The sequence below is a fragment of the Culex quinquefasciatus genome, chromosome 2, assembly GCF_015732765.1.
Source record: "Culex quinquefasciatus strain JHB chromosome 2, VPISU_Cqui_1.0_pri_paternal, whole genome shotgun sequence".
Lineage (NCBI taxonomy): Eukaryota > Metazoa > Arthropoda > Insecta > Diptera > Culicidae > Culex > Culex quinquefasciatus.
The window spans coordinates 6,713,728-6,732,497 of NC_051862.1; the positions used below are offsets into that span (position 1 = coordinate 6,713,728).

General features: G+C 33.3%; 1 protein-coding gene across 4 annotated transcripts in view; it reads right to left on the minus strand.

Moving 5' to 3' along the window:
- Positions 1–9,634: 9,634 nt before the first annotated feature.
- The window catches only part of LOC6053927 (calbindin-32), a 64,477-nt gene continuing 55,341 nt past the window's right edge, over positions 9,635–18,770 (minus strand). For all 4 annotated transcript variants that reach the window (XM_038254558.1, XM_038254555.1, XM_038254556.1 and 1 more), the window contains 3 exons: positions 15,395–15,451; positions 15,243–15,314; positions 9,635–12,032 (listed from right to left, as the gene is read on the minus strand). In XM_038254558.1, coding sequence (XP_038110486.1) covers positions 11,889–12,032; positions 15,243–15,314; positions 15,395–15,451 — 273 coding nt within the window. In that variant the 3' untranslated portion in view covers positions 9,635–11,888. The remainder of the gene's footprint in view (positions 12,033–15,242; positions 15,315–15,394; positions 15,452–18,770) is intronic.

The window sequence follows — 18,770 nt, forward strand, 5'->3', positions numbered from 1 at the left end:
CCCCGCAATCATTCGATAATCAGTTAGTAGTTGTAGCGAAGACACAAACCAAACTATGGAGAACCTAATAATGGTACTATTTCCCAGACTATGTTAACCAAAACTTGTTGAAAAATTAAAGCCACTTGAAGCAGGTGTCAGTGGGTTAGCTAGTTTGATTAGTTCCGTTTTGAGATATTTGGTTGACCTTTTTCGCAAAATGAGACAAACTATCCAAGTTGAGAAAGAAGATAAACATGCATGCAGCAAAACTCTGAGCATGGAGAAAGCCGACGAAATCCGTGCGATTATCTGAAGGTGGTGAAAGCAAAAGAAACCAAATAAATTATGTTAATAAAAATACTTTAGGAAAATGTATGGGAGGAGTGTTGTTATTTTTACCGATTAATGTCCTTTCCCTAAAGCTCTATCAGATGCTTATAATGAATGTTTGTCAATTTATCAATTTATCAATTTATCAATTTATCAATTTATCAATTTATCAATTTATCAATTTATCAATTTAGCAATTTATCAATTTATCAATTTATCAATTCGAAAATCGAAACTAATTTTTTTTTATTAAACATATCCATTTTAGGTCATATCATTCGAAACTTAAGAGCTCCTAGAAGGTTTTTTAGAGGTTTTAATAATTTCCATCTCTATTTGCCTCTTTTGTATAATTGTAGAGATGTCGGTGAGCATCTCTCTGCATTTCCCAATATTTGTGTTACCTTTCATTAGAATGATCTTGTACTTATATTCGTGTTACCTGAGGATTGAGGAATCGTGAGAGGAAGTGAGAGATCAGAAAACGTGTGTGACATGTACGGAGCGGAGCGGATCTCTACGGAATCCGAACGGGACAAGCTGCAACCGGACCGTAGTCAGTGGGCGGTCGGGAGGTTGGCTACTGCAGCCGTCGTGCTGCGTTCGGAAGCAGGACGTCCCTACATCTGGCGACGAGGAGAAGAATGGTAAGCGAGTGAGTGAGTTCAGAGCACGGGCGTAGCGCCAGTTTGCTCTTGCTTGAGATAAGTCTCATTTTTGTGGCTGCTCAGCAAGATTGCTGTATGGCCAGATTGTACAGAATACATATGTTGAACTGATTTACTTTGTGGACGCGGAAAGTGGTCAAATTCAGCAAAAAAGTGAACAGTTCTTAAGTCTTTTAAGCCAACAGGAACCTAATTTTTCATGATGATTGATGCCCCATCCGGGCGTTGTGTTGCTGTGTTTGTTTACCTTTTATTTTTAGATTTCCAAACCGACTGGTTTGGTTCTGGAAGGCAGTTTTGACGTAGGGCTACGTTGACAATCTGAATGAATAACAAAATTTTAATGAAAAAAATAATTGTTCTAAATTAGATGCAGATACTTGATTCCGAGAGTTCAGCTTAAAACTTCATGAAGGAGAGAAGAATTTTCTTAACTCTGAGGAGTTGTTGCGTTTTCTGAGGAATTTGCAAAGTAGTTTATGTTTGCTGTTACAAAACTCTGAGGAGTTGGGGCATTTACTGCGGATATTCTGTGTTCTCTGAGGAGTAATTCAATCTTCAAAACAAACCGAGGTTTGTTGTTACAGAATTCTGAGAGGCATTTTCTGAGGAATTTGTCAAGAAATCTATTTTGCTGTTACACAACTCTGCGGAGTTAGAGCATTTTCTGAGGATATAGGATAAGTTCTATGAGGAGTGGTAAAAGTTAGGCTGAAAAGTGATTGGAAGTTATTTGACAGACGCTCCGGTTGGTGCTCGGCGTAGGAAGTATACACGCAACCTAGACTTCGGTCGAATTCGCCGAAATTCTCGGTAAATTTATCAGAAATTCTCTGATAGAGCGTCTCTATCAGAGAATTCTCCGTCAAATCTTTATCAGAGATCTCAGTCAAAATCGGTCAAATTCATTCGGCCCGATTTTGACGTTTCTTTATATGTATTGTACACTCAATCTCACCGCGGTTTGTTATAGTATTGGTGTACGCGGAAAATGAATTTTAGTTCAAAATCCCACCGCTTGGGCAGCGCTGTCGTCGACGCGCATGCATCCAGCCCGGTAATTTTCAATGGAGATTTTTGGAGAATACGCACACACACAGCTTTAAACAAAAGAGGCAAAGGCATCGTTTATTTCTGAGGAAAAATACACAAAAAACACTTTCATTAAATACAATGATCAAGCTGCAATCAACGACTCCGCCAGGTTCCATCTGCTCAAGTCCTCGGCTGGATTTACGGTCCCGTTCCGGCCTGGAAGTATTAATCTGGAACCGGAAGAAAATGATGTTAGTGTGTTACAGCCTTTCGTGATCCCCGAATCTTACCTTCCAGCAGCCGGGTCGAGGTCGACTGCTTCATCGTTCGGAACCGGTCATCATCATGACATCGATGTCGGCGTGGTCTTTATGAGCAGGCAATTCTCCGGGGGAATTTCTTTTCCACCGAATCCAGAGAACAGTCCCGCTGCTGCTCAGGTGTTTTGAAGAACTGCAAACAAAAAATCAACTTTGTCACTTGGTAAAAACACTTTTAGGGAAAAAAAACTTACCATAAATAATGGCCTGACATTCTGAATAAGTCTTGTGGCAACTAGTTTCTATTTTTTCCAAAAGCGGCAAATTAAAAAAAAGCGATGGTTGCTTTGACACGTCACATACGGGTTGAAAAATATTGACAGCTCGTCTTTGTCTGTTTCTTAACCCTTAGCTGCCAACAACATTGAAACTCGTTAACCCTTGGGTGATCTTATAATAAAAAACAAAATGTAAAAATGTCGAAATGCCAAAATGTAAAAATGTCAAAATGTGTAAAAAAAAATGTCAAAATGTCAAAATGTCAAAATGTCAAAATGTCAAAATGTCAAAATGTCAAAATGTCAAAATGTCAAAATGTCAAAATGTCAAAATGTCAAAATGTCAAAATGTCAAAATGTCAAAATGTCAAAATGTCAAAATGTCAAAATGTCAAAATGTCAAAATGTCAAAATGTCAAAATGTCAAAATGTCAAAATGTCAAAATGTCAAAATGTCAAAATGTCAAAATGTCAAAATGTCAAAATGTCAAAATGTCAAAATGTCAAAATGTCAAAATGTCAAAATGTCAAAATGTCAAAATGTCAAAATGTCAAATTGTCAAATTGTCAAATTGTCAAATTGTCAAATTGTCAAATTGTCAAATTGTCAAATTGTCAAATTGTCAAATTGTCAAATTGTCAAATTGTCAAATTGTCAAATTGTCAAATTGTCAAATTGTCAAATTGTCAAATTGTCAAATTGTCAAATTGTCAAATTGTCAAATTGTCAAATTGTCAAATTGTCAAATTGTCAAATTGTCAAATTGTCAAATTGTCAAATTGTCAAATTGTCAAATTGTCAAATTGTCAAATTGTCAAATTGTCAAATTGTCAAATTGTCAAATTGTCAAATTGTCAAATTGTCAAATTGTCAAATTGTCAAATTGTCAAATTGTCAAATTGTCAAATTGTCAAATTGTCAAATTGTCAAATTGTCAAATTGTCAAATTGTCAAATTGTCAAATTGTCAAATTGTCAAATTGTCAAATTGTCAAATTGTCAAATTGTCAAATTGTCAAATTGTCAAATTGTCAAATTGTCAAATTGTCAAATTGTCAAACTGTCAAAATGTCAAAATGTGAAAATGTCAAAATGTCAAAATGTCAAAATGTCAAAATGTCAAAATGTCAAATTTTTAAAATGTCAAAATGTCAAATTGTCATTCCAATTGAAAATTTGACAATTTGACAATTTGACAATTTGACAATTTGACAATTTGACAATTTGACAATATGACAATTTGACAATTTGACAATTTGACAATTTGACAATTTGACAATTTGACAATTTGACAATTTGACAATTTGACAATTTGACAATTTGACAATTTGACAATTTGACAATTTGACAATTTGACAATTTGACAATTTGACAATTTGACAATTTGACAATTTGACAATTTGACAATTTGACAATTTGACAATTTGACAATTTGACCATTTGACAATTTGACCATTTGACAATTTGACAATTTGACAATTTGACAATTTGACAATTTGACAATTTGACAATTTGACAATTTGACAATTTGACAATTTGACAATTTGACAATTTGACGATTTGACAATTTGACAATTTGACAATTTGACAATTTGACAATTTGACAATTTGACAATTTGACAATTTGACAATTTGACAATTTGACAATTTGACAATTTGACAATTTGACAATTTGACAATTTGACAATTTGACAATTTGACAATTTGACAATTTGACAATTTGACAATTTGACAATTTGACAATTTGACAATTTGACAATTTGACAATTTGACAATTTGACAATTTGACAATTTGACGATTTGACAATTTGACAATTTGAAAATTTGACAATTTGACAATTTGACAATTTGACAATTTGACAATTTGACAATTTGACAATTTGACAATTTGACAATTTGACAATTTGACAATTTGACAATTTGACAATTTGACAATTTGACAATTGGGTACTAAAGCCCTATGTAAATTTATATGTTTAAAGGTAAAAAACACGATCAAAAACAATTTCTTATCACTTTTTTTCATTTTAATGCAAAATTTTTTTTTGACAAGACAACATTTTTTCGATGGATCAACTATGGTCCCCTTGGAACCAGCTGTCAAGTAGGAGCTTTTCTGTCAAGAAGGACTGCGAGGTAATTTTTTCAAAATTGATTCAAAAATCCATATTAAACTCTTTGTGGTCGTACAAAGGGTCATTGTACTCAGAAAAATAAGCTTTATCGCTGTAAACAATAATATCAGCAATCTAAGCTTCATTTTAGGACCCAATTTGACAATTTGACAATTTGACAATTTGACGATTTGACGATTTGACAATTTGACAATTTGACAATTTGACAATTTGACAATTTGACAATTTGACAATTTGACAATTTGACAATTTGACAATTTGACAATTTGACAATTTGACAATTTGACAATTTGACGATTTGACAATTTGACAATTTGAAAATTTGACAATTTGACAATTTGACAATTTGACAATTTGACAATTTGACAATTTGACAATTTGACAATTTGACAATTTGACAATTTGACAATTTGACAATTTGACAATTTGACAATTTGACAATTTGACAATTAAACAATTAAACAATTAAACAATTAAACAATTAAACAATTAAACAATTAAACAATTAAACAATTAAACAATTAAACAATTAACAATTAAACAATCAAACAATTAAACAATTAAACAATTAAACAATTAAACAATTAAACATTTAAACAATTAAACAATTAAACAATTAAACAATTAAACAATTGAACAATTAAAAAAAATAACAATTTTTCTTAATTTATAAAATAATTCATTTTGTAACGTAATTTTTGAATACCCTATTTCACATAATCGCTGAATGCTTCCCGTCTGAGATGACGGCTTATGCCGATAACCGCCACTAGGGGCGCAACGATCTTTGGATGAATCTGAAGTGAATTCTCGTGTACGATACAATGTTGTGCTCATGTGTGCGTTAAAGTTGTTTACTTGGATGAACTCAAACCAAAAAGTTTATCAGAGAATCTCTGATAGACGATTATCAGAGATCGGTCTGATAAGCGCCAGGTTTGCGTGTACGGTTCATCATCGGGTGGCATCGGAAAGGTTTTTATTTCGCAGAGGTTCGGTGACCTTTCGTGGAGTACGGCTGCCAGGTTATTGTTTTCAAGATCCTTACAGAAGTAAACATACAGTGTTTCTACTAATACAGTCTCACTTTGGCACGTGCAAGCAAAACAAACTCACGCATACTTCCCTATTGCAATGGTGATGAATGTTGCAGTACTACAATTTCATTTGTCGTAGGACTATTTTTTGTAAAAAAAATATATATATATATATTTTTTCAAAGAAAACAGGTTAATAAATTAAAAGATTCATGAGAGCATAGTCTGAGGAATTTGCAAAACAATGAATGTTACTCGAATTCTCAGAACAAATCGAGATTTGTTGTTGAAGGAAGCAATTCTGAGGAATTGAATTCATATAAAACTCTGAGGAGTTGATTCATTACAAGTTATTCCAAGGAATTTATTTCAAACAAACTCTGAGGAGTTAAATGAGATGAAACTCTGAGAAGTTGATTTGGTACAGACAATTCTGAGGAATTGATTTCATACAAACTCTGAGGAGTTGGTTCATTACAAATGATTCTGAGGAATTGATTTCATACAAACTCTGAGGAGTTGATTCAGTATAATAAATTGATTTCATACAAATCTGACAAGTGAATTGAAATAAAAACTCTGAGGAGTTGCTACAAGCTCTGAGGAGAGGTGATTCTGAGGAAACCATTTCATACAAACTCGTCAATCTCTGAGGAGTTGATTCGGTACATGTTCTGAGGAGTACAAAAAAAAAAAGCTATAATTTACTGTGAATCAAACTTTTAGGATTGTAATTTGCTGTTCACTGATGAGTTGCCGTTAAAGAATGTAGTAAATGTGAAAGACGAGTGATATATCAACAGTTGTTCTTTAAGTTTCGATGATTTCAAGAATGAAAATGTACATGGAGACGGTGAGAATCAGAGAGATTTATTAGCTGATTATTTTGTGATGAATCAGGGAAATACTAAGTTCTGAGATGTTGTTAAATAATTGAGTGGTGTAAAATTCAAAAAATTGATTGAGAAGGAATTTGTAGTATACGAATGGGCATAAATTGAACAAAATTTTTGTCCCGCCCGTGTGGATCAATCGGACCGCGCACTGGACTCACAATCCAGAGGTCGCCGGTTCGAATCCCGCGGCGGGCGCTCTAAAATTCTTTGTGTAAATATGGGTATTCGGCGCCGTCGCTCCGTGCCATACTTTCATACACTTAGGAGCCCAGGGCGGCGAAGTCCTTGTAGATAAAAAGGAAGACACTAGTGGTAGGTACTAGCAATGGTGGCCGACAGCTATAAAGTCAACTTCGTTCATAAATTGAACAAATGAACTCCGAGAAGTAATCTAGGGATGAAGCTCTGTGGAGCTAATTCAAATGCAGCTCTGAGGAGAAAGCTGAATACAAACTCTGAGGAGTGAGTTCAAATTTGGAGAACCAATTTCATAAAATTTAAAGAACCAGGCTCTGAAACTCACAAAGTTAGCATAATGAAATTCTGATGACAACTGTAACAACTTTATGTTCTTTTAATGTGTTTTCGATGAGATTGATATTTGATTATAATTCTGATTAGTATTTGTAATGACGTTCCGGCTTAATTCGGCTTTCATTATTTAGAAATTTACTTCATTTCTTTGGTTCAGTGGTGATCACTAACATTGAAGGAATTCTGAGGAGTTTACTGAGCATTGACATGTACTATGAGTGATGACGAGATGTGTAAATTTCTAAGTTCAAACTATACGGAGTAATGCAAGATACCACCTGGTAGGAGAAAAAATAGTTGTATTCGCCTTTGGTGAGAAACTCTGAGGACTGATTCTGATTCTGATAAGTTGAACGTAGAAAGGAAGTATTTTTTTGAAGTAGCCAAATAATTCAATGTGATATATATTGACATCGTTACATTTGAACGACAGTTATCTAGTGGTGCATTCTAGAGAAGTGTTGAAGATAATGAATTAGTTTTTAGCCCAAAACAAAAAAAAAAGAAAAAAAGGGAAAGATTCGGAATGACGGGCATTTTCATAAATTGCCTATACAAAATGTTACTACTATTGAGATGAAATCAAATGAAGAATTTACATAACTGCAAAACATGTTTGAGTGCTTTCTTCAAACGCTTGAGGTAAATAAAAGGTCTTCCAGTAAAGGCGGCAAAGCGCTGTGGGTTGCGGTGCTGATAATTCGATTGTTATATTGATGATAACAAATGAATATAAATAAATTCAGCAGTTTCTTGATACAGTTCAAAGATCTGTGAAACTTTAGGGGGGATGTAGAGATGTCGGTGAGCATCTCTCTGCATTTCCCAATATTTGTGTTACCTTTCATTAGAATGATCTTGTACTTATATTCGTGTTACCTGAGGATTGAGGAATCGTGAGAGGAAGTGAGAGATCAGAAAACGTGTGTGACATGTACGGAGCGGAGCGGATCTCTACGGAATCCGAACGGGACAAGCTGCAACCGGACCGTGGTCAGTGGGCGGTCGGGTGGTTGGCTACTGCAGCCGTCGTGCTGCGTTCGGAAGCAGGACGTTCCTACAATAATCTTGTTTTTTTTTTTTTTCGTTGTGATACTATTTACTTTTCTGCTATTCATGAAAGACGAAAAGGCCATTTTTTTTTTCGAATGAAAAAATGGCCTACTTTTCTCTACCAAAAATAACAGAATCGAAAAGTAATACAGCAAAGTTATTTTTTTCAGGACTGAAATAGGTACTGAAAAGATGAATTTTCCAGCAATAGTATTGAAAAGTTAACAATTGAGTTGACTGCACGCATAGATCCATTGAAAGGGAGATTTCAGGAATTGCAAAAAAAAAAAGTTTAATGAAACTGGTTGCAAAACTTTTTTTTTCAGGATTCATTCTTTTTTATCCAATTCGTGCTAAAAAAAAACTTATTTATTGCAACTTGTAGCATAACAAATTATTTCATTATCCATTTGAGAGCTGAAAAATTCAACTTTTCAGCACTTGTGTCGAAAAGTAATACTTTTAAACACTTGTATCGAAAAGTACTTTCCAATACAGTTTTGGAGTTTGACACTTATCTTGATGGAAAATAACATTCAAAATCCAATTAAAAGGTAATCTCGCAAAATTTAATTTTATCAGCACTCGTCGACAAAATTAAAATTTTCCACACTCGCCGGTGAAACTCGTTAGATTTTAATGAAACTTGTTGCACAAAACCATTTTTTTACATTCTGTTTGAAAAAGCTCGTTTGTTTTTATTTCAGAAGGTGCAAAAAACGGACGCATAAAACCCGTAGTAAGTACCTATCAATGATTTTGCAAAATTAATATTTTAATTGAGAAAAACATTTTTTGACTACTCTGTTTTATGTTTTGCGCTGCGATAAAATATATGATTTGATAATATCTAATGTAATTCTACGTGGTTTAAACAAATACTGTAATATTCCTAGAATTATTTCAAGAGAAGTCATTACTTTTTTTTAAAGCAATATAAATATGAGGATGGCAAAAAGATCAATATTAATTTTCTCAACTATTATTAATAAACTTTTGCATTTTTTGTTTAATGATTTATTCATTACATTCCATTCTTACTCATCATGTTAACAATCATCTTCGTTCTTTGACAGATAGGATATTCGTTCGAAATTTTTTAAAGATAAATAAAATTAAAGTTTTTTAAATACAGTGTAAAGCCTACATCATTCTCGTTGAATTACTTTTCGTGTTGAACTTAAAAGAATATATAAACTAAATAATGAAAATGTTGGTAAACTTTGTAGAACTTCAGCACAACAGCAATAAATAGTTTCTATTTCACTTTATAAAAAAATAGCTCACTTTTTTCATCTACGTTAACGACTGTTCACTTTCTTCTTCTGCTTCTTCCATCTTCATTCAGGCGAAATTTTTCTTCAACAACAATTAATAACAGTTATAGAGTTTAGAGAGTTAAGGGGGATAAATGTGTTAGTTTTTTTTGGTTGGTTTCATTTGTGTATGTGAGACTTTTCGTTCATTCTTCGCGTGTTTATGTTTTTAGTTTTTAGAACATGTGAGCTATGCCTTTTCTTTCTTTCCGCGTCTCGCAAATCCTTTCAATGCGCGCTTCAAGCTTATTTTGAGTTTAATCGGCCGGATTTTTTTTTGTTTTCTACTTTAGGTTCAACAGCTGCTCAACGGAAACTTTTGTCAACACTTGGGTGAAACCGAGTTATTTTTGCTACTATCATTTTGCGTTTGTTATTTTTTTTATTTTGTTTTCAAGAAGAACATTTGATAAAGGGTAAAAGCTGGTTGAGGGTAAAGCTTGCAATTTCTTCTTTTTTTCGATATCTTTCCCATTGAAAAAGGTACGGAAACTCTCCTATAATCTTAAAGATTTGCTTCTTCATCAGAGCTAACAACAAGAGACAACAGTTTGAGGTTGAGGTTTTGGAACGAGTAACAGTTGTGGTTATAGAGCTTTTGAGGAGTTTCAGCAGCCTGGTCTGGTGCAACTTAGACACGAGTTTACATCGATTTTTTTTATTGATTTCAGGGGGGCTTCAGGAAAAGATGCTTAAATTGTTCGATTTATTACTTTACTCTGAGTTCTTTTTTTCAATCTGTTTTGGCACGGGAATTTATATTTTTCTTTGTCATCTTTGAAACAATTTCGATTTAGATTTGCTTAAAAATACGCTGGAATTGAACCGATTCGCTAGTTATTGTTCGATTTGGTTGCGCTAGCACAGCGAAACAGAAGATTTGCTTGTTTTTTCGCTAACTTGAGTGTTTTTTCTTTTAAATTTTAATTCCAGATCAGCTTAATTCCACTGATCTGGGTAGTTTCAGCTTAGGCCACATTTAAATGTTGTTTTGCTTCGTCAATTCAATTTATTCGCTAAACTACACTTTATCAGTTAGTTTTTCTTCTTCTTTGCTTTATCATATTTGTTGGATTTCGGTTGATTTTTTTTCGCTAAGTTTGAAGAAATTCTGCAGAAAGGTGTATTTTCAAGGATTTTCTACTTGTTTCTACATTTTCTTTAGCTTTGTCTAAAAGAGTATGAAAATGGTTTTGTTTGCCTTTTTAACGAGTATTTGAGATAGAAAGATTTAAGAGTGGTTTATAGTCTGAGGATTCTATCTACAATAGATAATTTATTGCGTGATTTTAAGAAAGTTTTTTGAAATTTTCCGATAGCTGTGTATTTGCAATAGTTATAATTAGTGCAATAGAGAAAGAAGTGACAAGCACCAATTTTTGTATAGATGTTCGATTATAGCAAAGCTCAGATCAGATCTAGAGCAGAAAGTTAAGGGAAAATTTGAGAAATTTACATTTTTGTCGCAAAATTTAAAAAAGGTATGACATTTTCGCGGTGAATCAGAGTCGTTCGATCCGAGGGCTCTCCGATGTAAATTGAGAAATTCACCAAGATTTCTGATTTCATAAGACGGATTAAATTGTGCTTCTTTTTACGATCCCTTTTTGGATTTGCTCTCGGAATGAAATCCAAAAAGGAGTTTCTTTTATTAAGTTTCGTTGGATTTACCTTCTCGATCGATTCGTCAATTTGTTTTCCCCCAATTTTCTGTACCGTTCAGCTTTGTGTTTTAATTTCTGCGTGAATTTTGAAACTCTACGGAATTTTTTGTGGATTTGGTGTGATTTCCTCTAAGCTACGGAGCTTTCTCCAAAAGTTTTACTTGAATTGTTCAAACATGAGCTTTTTGGTGTTCTATTTTTGTCGCGAAATTAACTACTTCCGAGCGCAGAGCAGAGCGAATATCTACGACTTCTTGCCCCGTCGCATGATCCGGCGGTAAAAGTCCTGAACCCGATCATGGACTACCACTACTGGCAAAAGTTTCTTCTGCTGCTGCTGCTGCTCTTCTGGATGTTCTGCTGAACTGCTACCTGTTGCTGTTGCTGCTGCTGCTTCTTCCTCTTCTTCTTCTTCTGCAACTACTTCAACTTCATCTACTATTGGTGGATTACTCTGCTGCAACGGCTGCGACTCCTTCTGGGCATGATGGCCGCCATCTTGCTGCTGGTGGCCACTTCCGCCCAACCCCATCAACATCCGCATCTTGGCGATCGGGTGCATCACCAGGGCCGTCGTCGAGTTCGAAACGAGCGACGCAGACCGGGATAGACGCCGACGGACGGACGAAGAAGTTGAGGGCTTTTGATGGAGTTGCTGCTGCTGGTGGTGGTGCGAAACGAGAGAGGTACATTCCCCATATTACTGCTCGTCCTCTGGGGGCTGCTTGGCCAGAGCCAGCAAGATCATGGTGAGCTCCTTGCGCGAGATCTTGCCCTCCTTGTCGTAGCCGACGCCCCGCAGGATCGTCTCCTCGAACTCGTTCAGGTCCTGGGCGTCGTAGTCCTGAGGAAGGGGAAAAGGATGATTCAATATACTTTTATGGATTTAGAACTAATTTTATTGCTTGTTTGAAAATACACACCATGCGCACTCCTTTATTTTTGCTAACACCACTGATCAACGTGGGTGCGCATGGTTGCTTAATATGATTTCATAGCAATTATACCCGAAAATAAAAAAAAATTACAAAAAAATTCAGTTCTGTCGAATGCATCGAGTTCGGGTAGCCCAAATCTATGATACCTTAACGAAACAGAAGCGTTTGATGACAACAACTTTGAAAATGTCTATTGTGAAATTGCAATGTAATGAATTTTTAAGGTATTTCTGATTTTTTCTGTGATTTGGAGTTGGTTTTTTTTTTTGCAAACGTTTTTGATTTACAAGAATCATTTAATCAGTCTTGAAGTCTCATAAGTCTCTATTGAATATAAATCATATTGAAGAAGTTGTTCAATTCTTCGTTAACTAACAATTTTGCAAGATGTAAAAAAAAAACTTAGTTTTGAGACTTTAACGTTGCACATCAACAAGAGCTTTTGCACCAAATCGATTTACAAAAAAATCAACTTTAACAATCAAATTATTCCTTTTACTTTTTTATCTAGTTCAGTGTTTCTCAACCGGTGAGGAATTCCCCCCTGGGGAGGAATTTGGGCATTTTTGGGGGGAATGAGAATGCAAAAAAAATTTAATGTTTTTAACGTGATACTTTCTTAGTAATCCTTCATGTTTTCATATAAATCAGAAAATTTTGATCAGTTCCTAAAAATAGTTGAATTAGATTTATTTTAAAACATCTGGATTATTTTTGCAGTTTGTCCATCATGATCATTTTTATTAACTTGTGTCTTTGCTGTTGTTTCATTCTCAGCTGCTCTTTTAAATACATTGGAAATATTGTTTGTGATTGTTTGATTTAATAAACCTCACCAAAATGCCAAATTTGGTAAGGTTTATGCTGAATAATAAAACCAAATTTCTTGTAATAAAATAACTGAAAGTTTAAATTTTTGTTGACAATCAGTTCTTCAATTGAAAATAAAAATTAAAAAAATAATATCTTCACAACAATTTATGTAAGATTGAATTCTGTCAGGCTTAAAATACATTTTTATATGATTTTTTTGTGCTCTTTCTATCATTTTTTTTTATTCCTAAAGATATAAGAATTTATTTAAATCCCTTTGTTTTTTTCTTAAAACAAAAATTTTCAATTATGTTTGATTAAATCAAACAAATTGTTTAAATAAATTTTTAATATGTTTTTTGTTGTTGTGCTCTTTCTATCATTAAGCTGGACTTTTTTATTCCAAAAGATATAAGAATAAATTTCTTTTTTTGCGTTAAGCTTTTTTTTTAAATCCCTATGTCTGTATTTTTTTAAACAAAACTTTTTCAATTATTTTTGATTATATAAAACAAATTGAAAAGAACAAAAGTAGTTCAGTTTATTTCGCAATAAAAAAATTGATTTAAAAACATCAATCTTTTATTATTAATTATCAAATACAAAACTATGTTAATTATTCAATTTTACCAAAAAATAGTAAAAAATTAGGGAAGGGGAATGAAGGTCTTTCAAATAAGCCAAGGGGGGAATGCAACGAAAAAGGTTGAGAACCACTGATCTAGTTGATGGTTTCGAAGTTAAAAATTTGTTAAAAGATTAAAAAGTCTTAATTCAATATTAAATGCATTAATAAGCTTCATACAATGTTTTCTTAGTTATTTACAATCGATTTCACAAGGTTTTTTATCTGTTGAAAATTTCAATTAAAATCAATGTTTATTTTTTTGGGGACAAAAACCTGATATAAAATTTTCAATAGCCTTAAAATTGAGTCTTATATCTTTTAATAAATTGGTAGACTTATTAATTTTCAATCAACTTGATTTTCGAAAAAATAAAACAATTAAAATTGACAGTAAGACCATATATTTAACCCTCTACTGCCCAAATTTTTTTTGAAAATTTTTATTTTCCCTTTTTCAGTAAGTCTTTTTGAGCAACTTTTGTTCTACGAAAATTTTACTTTTCTTGTTTTTTGTTTTTCTAGTTTCATTTTTGTATTTTAATTTGCATTTATTTTATTTAGTTTATGTTTGTTTTTGGTAATATTTGGCCTATTCGACCACCCCCTTTTGCGTAACTAATTTTTTCATGTTTTTATAGCCACTTTTTCAATTTTTTGCTTGTTTTTCACATTTTCTGTTATAAAATGGCACCATTATCATTTAAATTGTAAATAAATGCGTAGAGGCATAGTCTGGAATACCAAAAAAATATTGCATACTTCTTTTTACTCAAAATATAGCAAATGTTAGTAAAAAACACAGCCAAAGTTGACACCTTAAAAATATAACATATTTAAAAACATTGGCAAAGTCACATAAAACAAGAAAAACTTTCAACCCATAAATTTTCTAAAATTTTAAGAGATCTTCTTTATAAAATTTTAAGAGTTCTTCTTTCCAATGCTTTTTAAAGATCAAAAATTGGTTTAAAATGGATTTTTGCCGATTTTTTAAATTGAAGCCTGTCTAAAGGCGGGGTTGGTTGTAGAGGGTTAAATATCATTTGATTGATTGGGCATATTTTGAGCCAATGTAATTTTTTTTTTGCAGTTTGCGCCTCTCCCCCACACTTCAAAAATTTTCCAAAATATCGGGAGAAAACAAAATTCCTTTAAATTAAATTTAAAAATTTTATTGAAAAAAGTTGTACAATCGAGCTGTGAAAAACACATTTCATAAAGTTCATTAATACATTTCAAAACAAAGAGGGCACTTTAAGACTTTTTACAAATTTTGAATTTTAGAAATACAGTTCAGGAAAAGTCACAAATAAAAATTAAACATTAACAAAACTGTAACAGTAAAAATTTGGATAGAAATTTCATTTCTTTTTTTAACGGACAAAAACTTCAAATACAGTTGGTACATGCCTTAATATTACGTAAAAATGTATTTTTTACGCTAAAAATTATGAAAACCTCGCAAATTTCATATCTTTGAAAATGTTGTCTGATCAATATAGCTTCAACAAATTTCCACTTAAAAGTGCAGTCTATCGAAGTGCCCAATAAAGCACCGTGACATGATATTTCGTTGTGTTTACGCTATCTTGCCTCTCCCTTACGAAAATCGTCGAGATATGCGACAAGCTAGCACAATCAACTATTTCTAGCTGATAAATATGATTAATCTTACCTTTTTCACCAACTCTAACAAGTCTTTTAGGAAACCTCGAAGTTCTTCATTTTCAATGGAACCATTATTGTCCTGAAATGACAAGAAAATATAGAAATGTAAATAAAAGAGAAAAAATAATTTCAAATAAATCTTCTTGACGCATTACTTACCCTATCGTACAGTGAAAACACTTTTTCAATATCATCCTTTGTGAGTTTAGCTGCACCCTGAATTTGGGAATAGAAACAATAAGCGAATTAGTTAACATTTTTTAACAGATCATTTTCCCTTCAACGTGTAAGAAGATAAACGTAAGCACTGAAAATGTAATCTCCATAGTTGGAATGAACATTTTTATAATAAAAGACAACCCTACGTAACGTTAATCATTCGCAATTACTGGAAATAACAGACTTTGCCACTTTGAATACGATTCAATAACCATAACGTTTTGTAAAAGCGGGAACAAAACGTCCAAAAATATATCACAAATAAACAAGTCCAATCTACACAAGAAACTCTGCTGCCGCTGAAAAAATCAACATAATGTCGGAAAAGATGCTGCTGAACGGCTTCTGTCATCAACATAATTTGGCACACATTTCAGCAGCTGCTGGCTGGTGGCGAAGAACGCATAATGCAACAATATACAACGGATATCAGCAGCTTAAGCATAGTGGAAACAACAACAAACAGGAAATAGAAGAACAGTGTGAAAAATCGCAACACTAGACAAAAACGGTTGACATATAATATTATATACAGAAATGTACAGAAAATATACAGACAAAAGCAAAAAGAACAGCACATGAATTGGCGGAAGAAAACTAAACGCGTTTGCATCGGGATGAACATTTAAGTGGATCTCTTCAGCTGAGTATGATGACATTATCCTAAGCGTAGCGTATCGGGATGCAAACTGTACTGTACTTGTGAAACTTGGAGCATGGATTCCAACTGGGTTTAAATCATGTTACGGAATGATGATAAGCCAGAATGTCAGAGATTTTTTATATGAAATTATTAATTACAAGTAAGGCCATTATTAATTTAAAGTTTTTGCCCCTTTTCTCAGAAATTTTGGTTTCTTTCAAAAACTCAGGAGATTTAAAAAAAATAATTCAGGATGTTCAAAATGTAAAATTTCATGTTTTTTTTTTATGAATTCCAATCGAGTTTTCTAAATTAACATTAAACGATGTGTAGACGTAAACGAAAGTATCAACTGATAGCTAAGTCCTTCATTCAAGTGGCTTCCTCGGGCATAAATTATCCTCAAGAAAGCACGTCATTCAACCATTGAAATCCGCTGCATATGTTTCCACCGAGTAGAAGAATAATCAGCAAACCAAAGCAACATCCCCCAGTCGTGTTTCTTCCATTCATTTTATTGTATGCACAAGCTTCTCAAGCGAATGAATAAACATTTCCTCATCTCGTCCTTCCCCCCCCCCTTTCCCAAGCACATCCATCAGTTTGACCATTGTTGCCGATGTAATCTGCATTAGAGCGAGAGGGAGTATCTTAATCTGCATACAAATAGCAAGATGAGTACCTTTCACAGACATTCGAGCAGCGTGACTAAAATCATCAGTGTCATAAAAAAGGGCATCACATTCATATTCAAATCACCGCAGCACGGACGTCCCGAATCCTGAAATGTGCAACCGTACAATTTCGGGACCACCTCGCTAAGCCATAAATCAAGCTTTCATGTGGCCATTCAAAGGCTGGCAACACGGGCAAAACCTATTCCAAAATCGGAAGCTCACAACGTGAGGATATCGGTTTCTATTGAATATTCATTTAATCTGCGGTGAATTGGCCCGCTGCATACATTCAGGCGTGGTTGGCATAGAAATCACGTTTGTGGTGGCAATTTGCTGGCGCTTTAGTCACTAAGCTGGTGTGAATTTTGGATCAGCATTTGGTGATCACTTTGAGATAGGGGGGAGCGAGTGTTGACAGCAATTTTCGATAAGCTTTATATTTCAAAATGGTTTGCATAAATTTGTTCTTAAAAAAGAATGAATAAATCATCATTTGAGACTACGAAAGAATACTTGTTAAGCAATGACCCAGAATACACACACAAAAAAAATGCAAACAGGCTAACAAAATTCTCAGTACCAACATCTGGTCTCCATGCCGGAAGAGTCCCCTCCAGAAAAGCAAACTAAATGTTATGCAAACAGCATCTTCCCCATCTTCCCCCGTCAGACGAAGCATATCAGTAGCATAAAAATTTGGCTCCGCGGCAAGTTACGACGAAGCGGAAGCTTTTTTGCATAATATGTAGTACATTCTCATGAAAGCTCGCTGCTGCCGTGCTCTTTTTTTCTGGCAAGTATGACCCACATCATCACCATGGTCGTCTTCCTCGTTCTAGGAGCGTCACAATCTCGATGATCACCACTTGCACCTTAGATATTCCGGTCGCGTTCCATCGTATCTTCAGCGTTTGAGCAGTGATATTATCTTCTTTTTTTTTTCTCCAACAATTGTGGAAAGCTAAAAGTTGCATTTCCCCAACTCAATTGGAGGTATTTTTTGCCTTTGCTTGTTTTTTTTTCTGGTGGAATTTTTATCTTAAGCAGTCAGGACTTTCATTGCATGCATTTTCTTGTATTTCATAGGTCAATGTTTCTTGAAAAAAAATGTTCAAGATTTTGGTTTTTGCAATATGAATATTAAACGATCAGGAGTTTTGCATACAATTTGATGGTAATTATGCCATTTTTTTAAATAAGTGCGATTTGCGATCTTACGAAAAAAATACTCAAAATTTTAGTTTTTTTACAATATGGGTATCAGATGATCATACTTTTTCATACATTTCGATAGAAATAATACATTTTTTGAAAATACTCAAAATTTTCTGCCTATTACGTATTTTTGAAGAAGTACTGAAAATATAGTATTAAACATGATTGGAAATTTATTAAATATTTTGATGAAAAGAAATATAAAAAAACATCAAATTTCCAAATAACTACGTATTTTGGAAAAAGTTTTCCAAATTTCAGACAATCGGGAAATTTTCATTCAAGTCGAAAGCTATAATAATTATTTTTTTGAAAACACACTATATTTTCACAAAAAAATTCGAATAAAAAAAATAATTTTATAATTTTGTAATATTCATAATAAATGGTCAAAAATGTTTTATTACTTATAAAGATATAATACTTTTTTTGAAACCACAAAAAAAAATCACAAGCAGCCTAGGTTGGAAAAATACTAAGGATATTGAAAAAAAAAACCTAAAAATGTATGGAAAATTCACGATCATTTGATATCCAAATTGCAAAAATGTATGAAAAAAATCATGGTAATATGTATACAGTGGACTCTCTGGCTGTCGATTTTCTCGATATCAATATTGCTCCAGCTGTCAATAAATTTTTCAGTCCCTTCAAATAGATTGCTTTGATTTTCCGTTCTATAATTTGATAACTCCCGCTCTCGACGGTCCCTTCAATATCGACAACGAGAGAGTCCACTGTATTAAAAAAAAATCTATCAAAATGTATGAAGAATTCACCC